We start from the raw sequence: 20,111 nt of genomic DNA on the forward strand, positions 1-20,111 counted from the left end.
ACTTTTTAAAAAGATTATTTATTTATATGAATTCCGTTATCTAAGTTTCCTATAAGTAACCTGTTTTTATTTAACTTGAATATTTAAAAAAGGCAAATGTCTTCTATCCTTCAAAAATAATCACCCAAGTCAAACTAAGATTTTTAAAGCATATATGTATGAACCTATAAAAATGCCTCATCACGTCTTTTCTAAATACCTTAAATGAAAGAATTCATATTGAACTCATTCAAATTCTGTAGAAAAACGAGTAAAAGTGGTACAAATAAACTACTGGCCTCACTGAGAGTTTACCTTCTACATAAACAAGACATGCATTTCTGCCTTTGAGACCTTAAATGTGAACAGGTTTCTTCTCTCAATTAATGACAAATTATTTTAACCCCACCTCTTCAGTGATGGAGGAGAGTTTCAGATGAGCTCTTGAGAAAAATAACGTGAGTTATTTTCTGTAATAACTCAAAACCTGGTGCTGATAAATATGAGCTTCAGTGCAAGAATGAAATACATACAGGCAGTTTATCGTATTCTGCATCTGATGATGAAGGAGAGACAGTAGCACCAGGACTGGATGATGATAACCTTAAGGTACTCGAGGGAAAGTTGGCATCGGGCACAAAAAGAACCTGAGAATGGGAAAGAAAGACTAGGTGAGTCCCAAGAACCAGGGCAGTGTTCAGAGCAGTTACTCTCCACACAGGATCACACTGGGTGTGGGACAAAGACCTCATTGGCTTGCACTGAACTTCTGACTTACTCGGGGTCTCCCGGACTAATCTGTGAAATAATATTCAGAGAGAGGAATGTGTGCAGTGCAAAGGGTGTTGAACATACTGCAGGCGCTCACAGAAGAGAGAAAGGTGGGGGAATATTCTGCATAGGCTATGTGAAGCAGGTGGGTCCAAGTGAAGCCGTGGCTAGCAGGATTTGGACAGGGAGGGAAGAGCCTTCCAGGGCAGGGTATGATAGTACAAGGGAACAGAGGTGAGAGTGGCGTGGCATACTTCTAAACATAACACCCGTGTCAGGAAGAAACAGGACGCATCTAGACTTCCTGACTCCAAGCAGGCCCTGAGTGCTAATGCATTGAGGCCCTTATATGAAAAAACTAGACACGGCAGCATCAATAATCTCAGTACTTTCTCTTCCATCACTGTTTGGGATATCTAAAAATCCCCTAAATTGGTGGTGCTGGTGGTAAAGAATCCACCTGTCAATGCAGGAGACACAAAAGATGCAGGTTTGATCCTTGGGTCAGGAAGATCCCCTGGAGTAGGAAATGGCATCCCACTCCAGTATTCCTGCCTGGAGAATTCCATGGACAGATGAGCCTGGCGGACCACAGTCGATGGAGCCACAAAGAATCGGACACAACTGAGCAAATGAGCCCATATTGCACTAAACTGCTTTCTTCTGCAAGATATTCTGGTTCCTGAAATGCTATTACGATTCTGTTATTCAACACTCTCTTAACAACGCATGCTACATTCTGGCATTATATCAAATACTATCTTAAAATGACCTCTAATGTTATAAAACATGTCAAAGTGAAAGTGTTAGTCACTCAGTCATGTCCAACTCTTTGTGACCCCATGGTAAGTCCATGGGGTTCTCAAAGCAAGAATACTGGAGTGGGTTGCCATTCTCTTCTCCAGGGGATCTTCCTAACCCAGGGATTGAACCAGGGTCTCCTGCATTGCAGGCAGATTCTTTACCATCTGAGCCACCGTAATTCATAGCTAATCATGTAACAACTGTTCAATATTGTTACTGAACACTCTGCCCCATCTTCTAGTCATATCTCTACTTTATTTACTTATTTATTTTTGAGAGGTATGTTTTATTCAGTGCAAATTTTTAGGACTTAAGCCCAGGAGATAGCACATCTCAAGTAACCCTGAGAGAACTGCTCTGAGGAGGTGAGGGGAGGAGCCAGGTTATATAGGAGTTTTACAACAAAAGGCAGGTAGTTTGAACATCAATAGACTATTGCTAAAGGAAACCGGATATCCCAAGTTAAGGAATTTAGCACTTTTCTTGTATGGGAAGATGCAAGAGTCTGGGCTCACTCAAATCATTCTTTTGCATACCCCTATTTTAACTTTGTTGTTCAGTAGCCCAGTTGTGTCCAACTCTTTGCGACCCCATGGACTGCAGCACGCCAGAACTCCCTGTCCTCACCATCTCCTGAAGCTTGCCCAAGTTCATGTCCACTGCATCGGTGATACCACCCAGCCATCTCACCTCTGACACCCTCTTCTCCTTCTGCTCTCAATCTTTTCCAGCATCAGGGACTTTTCCAATGAGTTGGCTGTTAACATCAGATAACCAAAATACTGGAGCTTCAGCATCAGTCCTTCCAACCAGTATTCAGGGCTGATTTCCCTTAAGATTGACTGGTTTGATTTCTTTGCTGTCCAAGGGACTCTCAGGAGTCTTCATCAGCACCACAATTTAAAGGCATCAGTTCTTTGGCATTCTGCCGTCTTTATGGTCCAGCTCTCACAACCGTATGTGACCACAGGGAAAACCATAGCTTTGCCTATACGAAACTTTGTTGGCCGAGTAATGTCCCTGCTTTTCAACACACTGTCTAGGTTTGTCATAGACAAATTTTAACTTTAGTTCTTTTAAATCTCTCTTCAATCCAGAAAAAAAGTGAGCCAAGAACAAAACACACCTTAAGGTGGAAAAATCGTCAAGGAGAAATAAGATGAGGACTGATAATACTGAAAATATGAGCTCCCAAATTACCAAACATTCATTAAGAAGTGGGCCATAAAATTTGCTCTAAGTTTCCAAATAATCAATGCAAAGAGACAGACATCATGAGACCACAGAATTCACTGTCCCTAAAATAAAAACAAACCAGTTTCTTATTAGCGCAAATAGTCTCCCACGAAGTCTCATTTAAAAGAAAAAAAAAAAAAGTGGCTCACAGTGAACTTTGTCCTAATGACACATTGACAGTAAATGCAGTAACCAGTTTTGAAGGACTGTTTTTTGTAACAATGTCAAAATGAGTCGGTGGCAAATGTTAAAAGCTAAGAGTTTCTTGAAAGTAATTTACAGAAGGCTAAAATTACATGGTCTTAGTATACAGCTCTTATTTATTGTATGTTTCTGGGCTGGGACAGAAACAGATTTCTTCCAAACAGGGATCAATTCTCCATTAATATGTTCTTTTTGCACCTGAGCTCTTGACAAGTGTTAGGCAACATAGGTTGAGATTCTATTGCCTGACATTCTAAATGTCAAATCAAAGAGATAATTCCTATGCTTAAATAGTCAATTGTACTGTAGATAGAAGTGACAGTGTTAACATGGAGAAGCCCAGTCACTATATGTCCTCCTTCAACGTGGAAGTGAGTCTGGATCACTCTTCTTAATTCCTCATCTTCGCCAGAAAAATCATGAGCACAGCCAGATCTTGGGACAACTAACAGCACATAACTGTTTAGTTATATGAGGGCTACACAGCACAGTAAAGGCAAGAAGGACCATTTGAGTAAATGTAGCCCAACCCCTCATTTCAGAGATGAAACCAAGGTCAAAAAGGAAGTGACTTGCCCAAGTTCAATAACTATTAAAGGGTCAAAGGAAATGAAGCTTTGGGGCACCTATTTTTGTATTATTGTCCTTAAGGAGGCATATTAAGATGGTTAGATGAGATGGTTAGACAGCATCACCAACTCAATGGACATGAATCTGAGCAAACTCCAGGAGATAGTGGAGGACAGAGGAGCCTGGCAGGCTACAGTCCATGGGGTCACAGAGTTGGACATGATTGAGCAACTGAATAACAACAACAGGGCATATTAAGACAGCTCCTATACCTCCTATTAGCTACTGGACCTTAATCCAGTACCAATAAACTATTCTCTTCATGGACTTAGTAAAAGAATAAAGAATCACCCTAAATTATCTTAGTAAGTTCCAGTGGCTACAGCTTGAATTAGTAAGGATATGCCTAGGTTCTCTGCTATGGGTCAGTTAACACATTATTCAGCAATATCCCAGACTATAAGAAACCTAATAAAAATGACTAAAATCTATTAATTTCCCAGAGATAAAAATTTATGAATTTTCAAAAAATTTTAATTCATATTTGCCCTCGATTACCTAGTACTGGCAGTATACTAATTTCTCTCATTTATGACAAAGACATAAATACCAAAAGCATGATAGTACAAACTGGCCAATTTATAGCCTAGTGGCTTCATTTGCTGCCCTTGAAATAAATGCAAAGAATACCACCATTGCCTGAATGAAATTATTCTTAGAAGTAGCAGCATCCACCATGAAAGAACTCAATGTCACTAAAATGTAGAGATGCAGAAAGAGGGTCTAGTAAGTCAGCATGTGTTCATGGCAAGCAAGAACCAAAATGTGAACCATGGAACCAGAATGTGTTCATGGCAAGCAAGTAGTCCTGTGAACAGGACTGGGAACTTGACCTCAAATATCTGCCTATGACTGGGTTATTTACATTTGGTTAACTCTACTTTTCAAGTAGAAATACAAGACTATCTTTTGTGGGAGGTACTAAAAAATTGCTGGATTAACCTAGAGTGGCAAAATTATACAACTGGCCAATTTCATTTACTTTATTAATAAAGTATTAAAAACTTGGGGGAAAATATGTGGCTTTTAAAGAACTATTTAAGTAGAGTTGATTTATGGGGCTTCCCTGGTGAATCAGCAGTAAAGAATTCACTGCCAATGCAGGAGACACAGGTTCGATCCCTGGGTTGGGAAGATCTCCTAATGGCAACCACCTGCAGTATTCTTTTCTGGGAAATCCCATGGACAGAGGAGACTGGTGGGCCATAGTCCATGGGATCGCAAAGAGTCGGACACGACTGAATGACTAAACAACAACAACAACAAATAGTTGATTCATAGTATCATGTTAGTTTCAGGTGTACAGCAAGGCGATTCAGTCACTTCTTTTTCATATTATGTTCCACAACAGGTTATTTAAAGATACTGAATATAGTTCCCTGTGCGATACAGTAAATCCCATTTGCTCATCTGTTTTATTTATAGCAGTCTGTATCTGTCAGTTTCATATTCCTAATCTGTCCCTCCCTCCTTTGGTAAGTCTAAGTTTTCTACATCTGTGAGTGTGTTTCTGTCTTGTACGTAGATTCATTTATATTATTTGCTGCTAAGTCGCTTCAGTCGTGTCCAACTCTGTGCAACCCCATAGACAGCAGCCCATCAGGCTCCGCCATCCCTGGGATTCTCCAGGCAAGAACACTGCAGTGGGTTGCCATTTCCTTCTCCAGTGCATGAAAGGGAAAAGGGAAAGTGAAGTCGCTCAGTCGTGTCCGACTCTTCGTGACCCCATGGACTGCAGCCCACCAGGCTCCTCCATCCATGGGATTTTCCAGGCAAGAGTACTGGAGTGGGGTGCCATTGCCTTCTCCATTATATTATTTAGATTCCATATATAAGTAATATCATGTAGTATATCTTTTTCTGCCTGACTTACTTCACTAAGTATAATGTTCTCTAGGTTCATCCATGTTGCTACAAATGGCAATATTTCCTTCTTCTTTATGGCTAAGTAATAGTCCAGTGTGTGTGTGTGTGTGTGTGTGTGTGTGTGACATTTTCTCAAGCCAATCATCTGTTGATAGGCATTTGAGTTCTTTCCATGTCTTGGCTAATGTAAATAGTGCTGCTGGGAACATTGTGGTACATATATCTTTCTGAATTAGTTTTTATTTTCTCCAGATATATGCCTAGGAATGGGATTGCTGGATTATACAGTAGCTTTGTTTTTTAAGGAACCTTCACTTTGTTTTTTATATTGACTACCCTATATTCCTACCAACAGTGTAGGAGAGTTCATTTTCCTCCACCCCCTCTCCAGCATTTATTGTCTGTAGAATTTTTGATGGTGGCCATTCTGACCAATGTGAAGTAATACAACATTGTAGTTTCGATTTGCATTTCTTTAACAATTAGCAATGATGAGCGTCTTTTCATGTGTCTGTGGCCTTTGCTTAATGATCCTGCTGAAGGTCTCCACCTGGCCAGACTGATTACTTTTGTCATGGTACCAAATGAAGGCCAAAATGACAAAAATTTTGCCTAATTTAAAATAAAACCATACCCCATGAGTGGACTAAACTGAAACCTGCAATTCTAAATTAAACATTTGAAGAATATCTGTATGAAATTCTACAGGGAAAAAAGTTACATTAATTTAACTTTTCTTGATGGAAACATCTATTACACAAAGGATAGTTAAACCAACTGCGGTAATCATTTGCAAAGCATTTATCTCTGAACAGTTCATAAGCATCAGGATGCTTTCAGAAGTCTTGGATCTAAGAGACTGAACCAAGACACAATAACAATGATGACAGTCCTGAGACACTAAAAGCAAGTCATTAAAAATGGCAGCAAAAACAAATTTCTAAAAGTAAAATTTTTCTAAAGGAAAATTCAATAAAAAAATCATTACCTGGCCTGGAACAATAGTATGCGTGAAAAGCTTATTCAGTTCCACTAATTTATTGGGAGTGATGTTAAATTTCAGTGCTATGGAGTTTAGGGTGTCCTGGCTTCCAGCCTAGAATAATCAAACAAACAAGATTCAATACACAAAGAAAAAGACAGACAAAACGTTTCTCCTGATAGTCACATTAATCTATTTTTGATATGAGTGAATAAAAAAGTAACACATACATCCAAATGTATTATGAAAAAAGCAAATACATTCTCAATTCTTAACAAAAAAGTCTTAAATATTATTCATTTCTGGGCTCCCTTATTTGCAAATTTCACTATCCACTAATAGATTTCTAAACTTACTCTGGCACAACTTAGGTATGTGGAGTAGAGGGTCTATGAGGTATAATATAAAGCTAGGAAGAAAAGAAATATTACACATCATACTACTCACAGGGGAAATGGAGCTAGTTTCTCTCTTTGCATTTTTCTGTCTATTTGCCTGTCTCTACTGTACTTTAGGCTCCTGGACTGTGGCCTGTTAAAGATCATTTTCCCCCCAGTGCCTGATACATAGAAGGCATTTAAATATTTGATGAATGAATACCGTGAAAGGCATAGAAATCTAAAAGGACTCAGATTGCTGCTGCTAAGTCGCTTCAGTCGTGTCCGACTCTGTGCGACCCCACAGACGGCAGCCCACCAGGCTCCGCCGTCCCTGGGATTCTCCAGGCAAGAATACTGGAGTGGGTTGCCATTTCCTTCTCCAAAAAGGACTCAGATTAGCTACCAAAAATTGTTCGCTGACATTAACATGACAATTTCCCAGAGTTAGCCAAATTAGTGCTATTCTTTAAATCTATAAAATGTGTGATACGTCTCAGCTGTTCATGTCTCTGTCTTTCTCCAATAGAGGGGGAATAGGAATAAAAAGGGGTGTAAGAAGATGTGAAACTGGACTTCCCTGGTGGCTCAGTGGTAAAGAACTCACCTGCCAATGCAGGAGACACAGGTTTGATTGCTGATCTGGGAAGACCCCACATTCTGTGGAGCAACTAAGCCCTCGTGCCACAACAAGGAAGCCTGTGACCTAGAGCTCGGGAGTCGCAACTACGGAACCCACGCACGGCAATTACTGAAAGCCATGAGCCCTAGTGGCTCAGACGGTAAAGCATCTGCCTACAACACGGGAGACCCGAGTTCAATCCCTGGGTTGGGAAGATCTCCTGGAGAAGGAAATGGCAACCCACTCCAGTATTCTTGCCTGGAAAATCCTATGGACGGAAGAGCCTGGCAGGCTACAGTCTATGGGGTCACAAAGAGTCGGACACAACTGAGCGACTTCACATGCGCCCTAGAGCCTGTGTCTCACAACAAGAGGAGCCACTGCGGTGAGAAGCCCACGCACCGCAACTAGAGCTGTAGCCCTCCGCCTGCCGCAACTAGAGAAAGCCCCCGCGACAGCGAAGACCCAGCACAGCCATAAATACATAAAATTATTTAAAAGAAAAGGTGTGAAAGCTCAGCGGAAAAGCTCCACCCAAAAAGAAGTCTGCCGCCTCTGGTCAGGTCAGTATCCGAGGACAGGCTTCCTGTCCAGAGTCGCTGGATGGAACTCGTTAGTAGGAGGTCTCTCTGGCAACTGTCACTGAGATGCTCCCAACTACAGCCCTGGGGCAACACCGGTGGCTAACTCTGTAAGCACAACTGGCTCCGCCAGGTGAGCCTTGAATTATAGGTGGAGATTTGAGGTGGCTGAAGGATTGTAAGCCGGTGAAATGAGACAGATGTAGAGTTCCACCTACCACTCACTGCCCTCGGGTATCAAAAGCCCACCAACTAGATACACTTGTCCCAGACTAACCAAGTTCATAGTTACAGATTACACTAAAATTACCTCAAACATTTCTAGAACAAGATAGAAATACATGTCTTTTTTAAAGTTACTGAAAACTTAACATATGCCCCTACCTTACCCTGAGCAAAATCATCAGTAGTAAAGGTTAACAAAAAAGTTTTAAAATATTTTTTCAAGTAGTACATATTTACATAATATATTCAAACGCAGGGGTTTTCAAGGTTTAGAGTCAGTAGAAGACACAGATCGATAATATAGACTAGAGGCAGACTGTTGGACCTGAATTCCAAATCTGCCACTTTGCCTGCTGTGTGACCTTGGGTCACTTGCTTAACTTCTCTGTTCCTCAGTTTCTTCATCCAAAAGGAGATACATATGACAACTGATCAATAAATTGGCTTCATATTTTTACACAAAACCTTGAGGATACTATGTATAGGGGCTTCAGGGAAGGAGGAAAACTTTAATGATCTTCAGGTATTACACAAGCATAAACCATATATACAGAACCAAGTTACAGAACCTGGGAGGGATACTTGTATCATTGAAGGTTTGAAACTAAACAGAATGCTTGAACATCCACAGCACTGGAACAATGTAAGCAATTGTGTAAGTGGCTCTGGTCATGGTTCTCTAAACACAAAGTTATGGATCACCTTTTAATAATGAAAAGTACACAAAACAACTAGCCAACTAATCTCCATAACATAAATCAATTAGGCGGACAGATCTGCACCACTAATTTGATCGCCTGTTTACATGAATTAATTTGGGGTTTATTTTTTACTTTCAGTGCATCGTTTAGTACACCCTGTGTGAAGCATCTCCTAGCAAAGACTACTTCTCATTTCCTTGGAGGTGCTTCTGAGTCACACTGTAGGATACACACATGGCTTTAGAATCAATGATGTTATTAGTGATAAACAATCCAACACTTTCGCAAGATCTTGAATGAGGTAAAGGCACTGTGCTAGGTGTTATGGGGATCAACAACATATTGTAGCCAGTGGTAATGGGACATATATAATCACCCCCAAATCCTTCCTGGAAAGGCCCAGGCCTATAAACCACAGAAAGATGCCTAGAAAGATGTTTGCAGAGCACTGAGCATGAAATGCCAGTGCCAGGGCCTTCAATGTGAGAGGGTAACAGGCAGGAAGGCCAGGGGTCTCCAAACGGAGGAAACAGGCTGCAAGTGTCAGACATTTTTTCTCTCTCTCTTAGGCAGCAGGAGGAAACAAACTAGTGACATATTTTTTTCCCTTCTCTATACAAATTTAAAAAGAGGTTTCTCTTAAAATACTGTGTTGCCACAATGACACCTGGTTCCACTTGAACTTAACTTTTCGCAAACCTTGAGTTAACCAATGTATTTTTCTTATGGAAATGTTTGTCTTAAGCTATGTTAATATACTATGCATTTACCCCAGACTCTGTCTTCAAGGCAGTTCACCTCAAGGCTCAGAACTGACCTGACAAACCAGTATGTTATACTCATACACTGTTCTCTTAATCTATGTTAATGAAACTATATATTTGTATGGGAATCTGCCTTTCTTCAAGATTCATGTCAATCGTTTTGGGATGACTCACCTGGTGCCAAGATTATCTCAAAATGCATCTTGTGGGTGAGGGGCCTGGTGCCATTCTCTGAGTTTTGAGACATTTCCTTCCTTTAATTAGCAGACTGCTAGTAGCTACATAACATCCAGCTAAAGACTAGCAGGGGGGGTATTCTTTCTGCCTCCTTCTGATGTCTATGTCAGAAGCTTTCTCTATGTCCTTTATACTTTAATAAAACTTAAAGTTTTATTAAGCCTCGTCTCTGACCCTGGATTGAATTATTCTCCTCCGGAGGCCAAGAATCCCAACGTCTTTCTGTGGTTCAGCAACAATCTTTCAAATGTATGCTACAGAAGCTTGGAGAAGATTCACCATTCTAGAAGAAATGCCAGGGAGGGACAGGCCTTGATGCTTGCCTTATATACAGAGCCAGGCATTGCATGCAAATAATGAGTAGAAAATAAACACACATGAGGAAAAAACAGGGGCAGGGGCAACAGCACTTAATTTCGTTCTAGAAATCAGAGATCACTCCCCGGCAATGCCAGTTCAAAGTAATGAAAACAGATCTATAACTGAGTGTCCACTTTGTGCCAGGCCTGGGATAAGCATGCACAGCTGCTGGCCTCCAGAAACTCATGGTGTGATGGGAGAGATGAGTACATAATGGGGAGGTACAGTCACGGACACAAGCACTGTATCATTCATCTGCTGATTCAACCATATGGAGGTCTATACCCTGCAAGCACCAGAATTAGAATGGCGACCAAAATGGGATCTGGTCTCTCTCCATGGGTATATGAATTAAGGCACAAGACAGACACTGAAAGATAGCAATCACACCAGTGGATCAACACGGTTACACTGATAGAGATTATGTAAAAGAACACAATTCTATGAGAGTGTAAAATGAAGGGATCTGCCCTAGACTTGCAGGATGGCCACATAAAGGAAGAATGAACGTGGAGAGTGATAGAAAGATGATGTTCAGGTGGAGGTTCTGGTTTGTAGAAATGTATGGATGATGGAGTCACTGCTTCTTGAAAAAAGGCCAAGCCTGAAAGTCTAAGTGAAACGCATTGAGTAGACAACTGAAGGTATGGTTTGGGAAGTCAGAAAGCATGTCTAGGAAGAAGACCTAAAATTACTCATCATTGGCATATCAAAGGTAATTCAACTAATAGGTTTTTTCAGGGAAAAAATACAGAAAGAAGAGAAATGACTGAGTGTTAGGTAGTTAGAATAGGAAACAGGAGTCCAAAATGGCGGTGGCTAAAAGACAAGAAAGGGAAAAGCCCGCGAAAATGGAACAAAAGAAGGTCAAAGGAAAGTCCGAGGACCAGAGTGAGAACTTCAGGTAGAACAGCACTCCTGGATAGCCCAGTTTACATAGGGCAGGCACATGGGGGAGGTAAAAAACATAAAAAGCAGAGCCAAAGCGCTCTCTCTCCCTTTTTCTCTCTCCCGCTTGCTGGGGCGTTCTTCTCTTCGTGTCTTTGGGTCGATGGCCAGCAGGCCCTCATGCTTCAAGGATGGATTTTCCTGCTATTATCTAAATAAAATAGAGCTGTAACACTGATTTGTCTAAGAGCTATAATATGGTCTGTCCAAGACTCGAGAGCCGTGACCCGCTGAGGGCTCTAATGTCTGTCACTCCAAATCTTTGCTATGACGTGACAAGAACCGAGGAGCATACACTCGCGTGACATCTATGGTGCCGTGACTCGGATAAAATCTGACTGAAACAGCCTCGGCGGCGCGGCCCCCTAAGGAGGAGGCCAGGCACAGCAGACACCCAACTCAGCGAAAGCTCCCACGGTAGAAGCGGAACCCGAAGAAAACCCAGCGCAAGAGGCCCATCGTGCTGGAAACCAGGACAGCAGAAAGCTCATGCGGCTCAGTCTCAGATTCTAGAAGACCTCTGGTTAAGGTAGGAGGTTCTCGCTCCTATGGCTGGAGGGACATGCCTAACAAAATCTTAATTCCTTTACAATCTCTCATTTCTTGTTTCCTCGAACCCCCCCGTGAACAGACGGGCGGCAGTGGGCGCAACTGAGGGACTCTGGAGAGGTTACTCCTCAGTACGTCCCAAAGGCACTCTCTGCTGGGCCCCAGTAGCTGTTACCCAAGCCGGCGAGGGTTCTTCTGTCCTTACTCTTCCCTGTGCCAAGGATCAGGGCAATGAAAACTGAGCACAGGTCAGGTACTTAGCAGATTTTCAGCAGGCTATGAAGGGGATCCCTTGGCACGGTTTTCCCACTGCTTTTTCCTCTTGTCCTTCAGCTCTCTCCCGGGACTCAATCCGGGTCAAAACCCATGAAGATCAGGCTCTGATGTCTTATTGCAAAAATTCAGTGAGAGACAAAGGGACAAGTAAGAGGTGGGAATTGTTAGGATTTAGAGAGAAGCCCACTTTTGAGGGTGTGGGCCATTGCCGAGGGCAAGGGCTAGGGCCATGGAATGTGGCCTGGCTAGGTTTGGCGATCAGGGTAAATTCATATGCTAATGAGTGGGCGGATCATTCCAACCTTTGGGGAACCACCCACTCCTCCCTCTTTTGACAGTGCCTTGGAGCTGTCTTGCCACCTGTGGGTGTGTCTGTTGGTTTATAGATTGAGGATTAAGGTTTACTTGAATTTGACTTGTCATCTTGGGCCCAATTGATTTTAATTGGTTTACGTTATGCCCTTATGCTATGTCATTCTTTCAAAGGTTGTGCTCTGCCTCCTTCCCTCCTGCTTCATACTCCTTTCCTCAGCCCCATCCTGGCCTACAATGTTGCCTCTACAGTCTTCCAAAGGGACAACCAGAAAATAGCTGGCCTTGGGAGGGAAATACTGTGTAATATCCAATCCCTCTAGATATTCAGGCTTTCATCTTCCATGTTTCCTACAACATGTGCAACATCAGCATCTCTCAGTGAACCCGCCAGGGTGGGCAACAGGCACACTATGCCTGCCAGAAGTCCATCAGTCAGCATCCCTTCAAAGGCAATTGGGCTTCCAGGGATAAATGTTTGCCACTTTGGGAGTTAGCCCTGTAGGCCGTTTGGGCCCAAACCCCTTAATCCTACCTCCTGCTGGTCACGCTGGAGATCTTGGGGACGGCCAACTCCAGCCCGGTGGTCCCAGGAGGTCATCACACCTTGACCTGCCTAGGGATCTGATCCTCGAAAGGTTGTCACGCCTCAACCTGCTCGGGGATCTGCTAGTCCCGGGGGTCCCAGGAGGTCACGCCTTGACCTGCCTAGGGATCTGGTCCTCGAAAGGTTGTCACACCTCAACCTGCTCGGGTATCGGCTAGTCCCAGGGGTCCCAGGAGGTCGTCACACCTCGACCTGCCCGGGGATTCGATCTCCTAAGGCTGTCACGCCTCAGCCTGCCTGGGGATCTGCACCCTGACCCAGGGACGCCTGGCTCTCAGGTTGCAACAGTACTGGGTAGGATAAGCTTCAGAAAGACTCACCCCTAAGGAAGTCCACCCATGGAAACAGAAGGAAGCCTATTACTTGTGGGACTGCCCAGTCTCAGCAATAACTCAGGAGTCCAACGAGAACGCCATTGCCTTTCTGGAAAGGCTAAAAGAGGTCCTCCAAAAGTTTACCAATCTGGACTTAGACTCTTACGAGGGACAGGTGATTTTAAAGGACAAATTCCTGTCCCAATGTGCATCAGATATCAGAATTAAGTTACAACAGCTACAGCAGGAGGACCCTGCTGCCTCTTTAGATGAGATGATCCAGACAGCCACTAATACCTTTTATAACAGAGAACGGGAGAAGGAGGCCAAGGCCCAGGAGAGGGAGAGAAGGAAAGAGACAAGGCATGCCCAGATGCTGGCCACCCTCCAGGGAAGCCCTATGGCAAACCCCGAGTCCTTGAAGGACAAGGCACGAGGAAAATGCCTAGTCTGTAGACAGGCGGGGCATTGGGCCAAACAGTGTCCAAACCGTGATAAGACTCCTAAAACGGCTTGCCACAAATGCCATCAACTGGGACATTGGGCAGCACTCTGCCCTGGGGACCCAAGAGCCTCAAGGTCAAGTGCCAAGCCTTCCCTCATGATGGTTCAACAGGACTGAAGCGGCCCGCTCCAGCCAGTCCGCCTGTCACAGATAACCATCACGGGGCTGGAGCCAAGGGTGCAACTGGATGTGGCAGGTAGGTCCGAGAATTTCTTGGTTGACATGGGGGCTGCCTACTCTATCCTGATCTCCTACTCCAGAGCCTTCTCCTCCCAAACCTGTACCATTTTGGGTGCTACAGGAAAAGCAACTACTAAAAGATTCACCCAAGCACTTCTTTGTTGCTGAGATGGACAAATATTTTCCCACTAGTTTCTTGTAGGGGAACTCCTCAAAAGAAGGCAGCTGTTGCTGCTGCTGCTGCTGCTGCTAAGTCGCTTCAGTCGTGTCCGACTCTGTGCAACCCCATAGACGGCAGCCCACCAGGCTCCGCCGTCCCTGGAATTCTCCAGGCAAGAACACAGGAGTGGGTTGCCATTTCCTTCTCCAGTGCATGAAAGGGAAAAGTGAAAGTGAAGTCGCTCAGTCGTGTCTGACTCTTAGCGACCCCATGGACTGTAGCCTACCAGGCTTCTCCGTCCATGGGATTTTCCAGGCAAGAGTACTGGAGTGGGGTGCCATTGCCTTCTCCAAAAGAAGGCAGAGGCTACATTAAAACAAGCCTTAACTCAGGCACCTGCCTTGAGGTTGCCAGACCCAGAAAAAGCATTCCAACTTTATGTCCATGAAAGAGAGGGAATAGCCTTGGGAGTGTTAACTCAAAGGCTGGGGTCTGAGCCCCAGCCTGTAGCTTACTTATCCAAGAGGCTCGATCCAACTGCCCAAGGCTGGCCCCCCTGCCTTCGAAATCTTGCAGCTATTGCAATCATGATAGAAGATGCTTTAAAACTCTCCTTTGGGAGCAAACTAACTATCTTTACCAGCCACCAAGTAAAACAACTCCTAAATGGGAGAGGCCATTTATGGATGTCTGATCAAAGAATCCCCAGATATCAAGTAACGCTGATGGAAAATCCAGGCCTCACTATATCCCCTTGTGAGGTTCTTAACCCAGCCACCCTCCTGCCTACCCCTGAGGGCTCTCTCCCCTTTCATTCTTGTCTAGAAACCTTGGACCACTGGACAAAACCCCGAGAGGGATTGTCAGAAGATCCTCTGACCAATCCTGAGGAAATCTGGTACACTGATGGAAGCAGCTTTGTCTTAGATGGAAAAAGAAGAGCTGGGTATGCAGTAGTCTCCAATTTGGCAATCATGCTAAGCCTCTGCCACCAGGTACTTCAGCCCAATTAGCTGAGCTCATAGCCCTGACTCGAGCTTTAGAGCTGGGAAAAGGAAAAAGAGGAGCCGTTTACACTGACTCCAAGTCTCCCTTCCTGGTGCTACACGCACATGCTGCTATTTGGAAAGAAAGGGGCCACTCGATGACCCAAGGGTCCCCAATCAAGTATGGTGATCAAATCCTTAGGCTCTTGCAGGCAGTCCACCTGCCCACTGAGGTTTCAGTCTCCCACTGTAAAGGACACCAAAAAGGGAGCACGGAAGTGGCACGAGGGAACCAAGCAGCTGATCAGGCAGCTAAGAGAGCAGCACTACAGAACAATGACCCAATAGGGGCTGCCACCCTAGTTCCACAGACTAATTTGCCAGAAACTCCTTCATATACTGAAGGTGAGACTCTTAAAGCTAAGAGTGAGGGCTTTCAAGAAGATCATATGGAGTGGTTCCAAAAGGAGGGACTCCTTTTTCTGCCTGGGAACCTCCAGTGGAAGGTGGTTAACTCCTTACATGTACCACTCATTTAGGGGAAAGGCCCTCCAAAGATTACTAGAAAGGTTCTTCAAAGGAACAGGCCTCCAAACAACTATAAGGCAAGTGGTCTCCTCTTGTCCCACTTGCCAATTAAACAACCCCCAAGGAGCTCAAAGACCCCAGCTGGCCCAGCCAGTCCGACGACGCGGGACCGACGACGCGGGACCTACCCAGGAGAGGACTGGCAGATAGACTTCACCCAGATGCCAGTTTCTCAAGGGTATAAATACCTATTAGTCATGATAGACACATTCACAGGATGGATTGAAGGCTTACCCACCCGGACTGAGAAGGCTGAGGAGGTAGAAAAAAACTGCTCCATGAAATCATTCCAAGATTTGGTCTGCCCAAGTCATTACAAAGTGACAATGGGACATCATTTACTTCTAAGGTCACCCAAGGGGTCTCTAAAGCACTGGGCATTACTTATTTTCTCCATTGTGCCTGGGGGCCTCAGTCTTCAGGAAAAGTAGAAAGAGCCAACCAGTTCTTAAAATCAGCAATAAAAAAGATAACTCAGGAGACCTCCCTGGGATGGAAGGAAGCTTTACCAATAGCCCTCCTCCGCACCCATATTGCCCCTAAGGAACAGGTTGGTCTTAGTCCTTATGAGATGCTATATGGGAGACCTTTTGTTTATGTCAATGACCTCTTCCTAGATCCAGAGGTTCAGACCCTCCAGTCTTATACCATGGCCATTGGGCAATTCCAACAGGATATACGCTTGTGGGGTATGAACCAGGACCCAAAAGACTCTAAGGAGTCACCACTATATGCTCCAGGGACTCAAGTCCTAATTAAAGTCTGGAAAGATGGGTCCCCAAAGGCTCAACTCGAGCCCACATGGAAGGGCCCCTACCCTGTAATACTTTCTACCCCCACAGCAGTCAAGGTACCAGGACACGACTCCTGGATTCACTACTCATGAGTCAAGCCGTGGAAGAAAACAGAAGAGGACATTCAATACACCTGTGAGCCCCTGGGAGATCTCAGATACCCATTCAGAACTACAAATGAGTGCCATTCTAATGAACACCCCCCAAATCTGGTTTCTGGGGGTCAGATTTCTCAGGATAGCTCTAAAGAGCCAACACAGCTTGACAGGGATTATACTCAAAAACAGGCAGGAGATAAATCTCCTGATCCCTGAACAAGGAGGGACTTGAGCCATGCTGGTGATGGGAATGAGAGTTGGCTAATGCCCCTACTAGCCCTTGTTATACCATATTGATGCTGCTTATGATTGTTCCATGTAATATCAATTGTCTAACCTGTTTTGTCTCTGCCCAGGTCGACAAACTACAACATGCAGTGCCAGCTCAACTAAGATATAAAACTACAGCCGACCATGGAGAATATCACTCACCCTTAGATGGACACAGCCATCAGGACTCTGAGGCCTGAGACTAGCAAGTGGGGGAGGCCCAATGCTCCTCGCTGTCCCAGTTCAGCAGGAAGTAGCCAGAGAGACCTCAGCGCCCCTATTCCCAAAGAATTGGGCCTCCCATCTCTTGAGGGGGTAATGTTAGGTAGTTAGAATAGGAAACAGGAGTCCAAAATGGCGGTGGCTAAAAGACAAAGAAGGGAAAAGCCCGCGAAAATGGAACAAAAGAAGGTCAAAGGAAGGTCCGAGGACCGCAGTGAGAACTTCAGGTAGAACAGCACTCCTGGCTAAGCCCAATTTACATAGGGGAGGCTCATGGGGGAGGAAAAAAAACATATAAAAAGCGGAGCCAAACCACTCTCTCTCCCTTTTTCTCTCTCCTGCGCGCTGAGGCGTTCTTCTCTTCGTGTCTTTGGGTCAACGGTCGGCAGGCCCTCATGCTTCAAGGATGGATTTTCCTGCTATTATCTAAATAAAATAGAGCTGTAACACTGATTTGTCTAAGAGCTATAACATCGTCTGTCCAAGACCCGAGAGCCATGACCCGCCGAGGGCTCTAATGTCCGTCACTCCAAATCTTTGTGTGACATGACAAGAACCGATGGGCATACACTCGCGTGACACTGAGGTCTTAAGAAGCCTTGCTATTTAATGGCTACACAAGAGGAAGGCAGCTAAGGGGCAGGATGTGTCAGGGAGAAAGATTATGTAAATCTAGCGGTATTAACAAACGTTTGTACTACCTGTTTATACTTACAGTGTATTCCATAGTACCATGGGGCTTCTGAACCACCATCTTCTTCTCTTTTTTATCATGTGTTTTGTTTGGATTGTCATCTGAGGGATAAAATGATATAAGTGAATGATTCCATTTTCAGGAATTGAGGATAGGCTAAATTACAGAACACTAAAACCCATTCTCAAAATGACTTTGAAAAAACAAAAAGACACTAAAAGAAAAATGGGCTGAAGGCACAAATAGACCAAACTCATAAAAACATATTGGTCATCAATGTATACTTGAATAAATGATTAATGCTAACTGCAATTAAATAGTACAAATAAAAATGAGGTTATGCCTTATAGTTATCCAAGTATTTGTTTACGTGATAAGGAATAATGATGAAGTTAACTAGTATGGTGATATAAGAGATATACAATGTAAATCAGTATAGCCCTTTTAGAAAGTGATTTGTCAATATGTAACAATAGCCATAAAAATGTCCATAATTCAGTAACCTTTCCCTTACTTATCCTAAGGAAAAATTCAAAACAAGGAAAATGCTATGCACAGCATATAGTTACTGCAGTACCATTTATAACAATGAAAACTTGGAAGGACCTTTATGTTCAAAAACACATTAATCTGGACCACAGATCGAGCTGCTTTTAAAGGTCAAAACCAGTCAACCTAGTAGTTTGGCAGTTATGAATGATTCAACCTAATTGTTATGACGAAATACCTCTTAATATAATCAACTCGGACACTGAAAACCAGAGAGACATATCAATGGATATACATTTAAGTGACAAAAAGTACAAGATTGAACTAACTGAAAAGATGCTCTAACTTGTATGAGATCAGAAAAATACAAATTAAGATGAGCTATCATTTTATAGCTATTAGCATGGCAAAAATCAGAAAGCTGGATAATTCTAGGGTTGGCAAAGATGCAAGCTGCTACAAGGAATGTAAACTGGTAAAGCCATTCCAGCAAATTAATTACATACAGCCTGCTGCTGTTTAGTTGTTAAGTTGTGTCTGACTCTTTGTTACCCCACGGACTGGAGCCCGCCAGGTTCCTCTGTCCATGGGATTTTCCAGGCAAGAATACTGGAGTGGGTTGCCACTGCCTTCTCCAGGGGATCTTCCTGACCCAGGGATCAAACCCACGTCTCCTGCATTGGCAAGTAGATTCATTTCCACTGAGCCACCAGTATGACTCAGCAAATTGACCCACAGATACATATCCTCTCCCAGGAGATATCAGAAAGTGAGTGACCTGCTGGAGGGTGCATAGAACAGAGTTATCTGTGGCAGTGGGGAGCAGGAGGGTAAGCAAAATATATCTAAGTACTGCCTAGAATCCCAGAGCATAACAGGCCAGAAGCATACACCAAAACATGTTTAGAGAGAAACAGAATGGTATGTACAGAGCGGTACCATTATGTATACTAAAAACAGCTGCACACAAAACTACACACATTAAAAAAAAAAACAAACACTTTTATTTATTTTTTTGGCTGCACCTGATCTTAGTTGTGACATGTGGGATCTAGCTCTCTGACCTGGGCCCCCAGCATTGGGAGCATGGAGTCTTAGCCACAGGACCACCAGGGAAGACCCTGTGGTTGAACAGTTTTATCAACCTGTTTCTTGCCTACAGAATTTGGGGAGTCAATCAGTCTTATTTCATCTTTCAGTGTCCTGTTTATAGAATTTGAGGAGTCAATCAGTCTTATTTCATTTTATCTGCTTTCTGTTCCCCTCAGTCCAAGGTGGCAACGTTCCTGCTGGTATAACATTCAAGAACTTGGAGGATCTCCTGTACATTAGACAAAAGGCTCATTTACAGATCTTTCCAAGAAATTTCATCTGTTTCTGACTTCTGCTGGGATGGCTGAGGGAATCCATGAATTACAGCTCTGAACTCTTCAAAGAGCCTTCTGACAGCTAGACACATTTTTTAAGGCTACATCCAAACAAAAGCCCACACAGATTGAACACAATAGAATGGAGTGGAGGGGGAGAGAAACAGGAGCGGGAGCTGAGAACCCTCTCCATCTATACCCTACAGCCCCCCACACCCACATGCAGACCAACAGTATCATTTCAACTACCTAACAAACATGGATGAGCTGGATGAAGACGGAAGGGAGCACAGGAATGTGAAGATAGTTAACGTACATGGGATTTCTCTGCCTTTTAACAAATGCCTTTACATTATTTAAAATTAAGAACCAAGAGGAAAAGAAATAGATTGCTATTAGAGTCCTTTTCTAGT

The 20,111-nt window shown here is 43.7% G+C and overlaps 1 protein-coding gene across 35 annotated transcripts in view; it reads right to left on the reverse strand.

Annotated features, from left to right (window-relative positions):
- Nucleotides 1–20,111, reverse strand: part of NCOA7 (nuclear receptor coactivator 7) — a 173,830-nt gene that overhangs the window by 60,966 nt on the left and 92,753 nt on the right. For all 35 annotated transcript variants that reach the window (XM_081529824.1, XM_081529839.1, XM_081529822.1 and 32 more), the window contains 3 exons: nt 17,864–17,943; nt 6,479–6,586; nt 513–626 (listed from right to left, as the gene is read on the reverse strand). In XM_081529824.1, coding sequence (XP_081385950.1) covers nt 513–626; nt 6,479–6,586; nt 17,864–17,943 — 302 coding nt within the window. The remainder of the gene's footprint in view (nt 1–512; nt 627–6,478; nt 6,587–17,863; nt 17,944–20,111) is intronic.

The sequence above is a fragment of the Giraffa tippelskirchi genome, chromosome 9 (assembly GCF_054371585.1).
Source record: "Giraffa tippelskirchi isolate mGirTip1 chromosome 9, T2T-mGirTip1v1.2.pri, whole genome shotgun sequence".
NCBI lineage: Eukaryota > Metazoa > Chordata > Mammalia > Artiodactyla > Giraffidae > Giraffa > Giraffa tippelskirchi.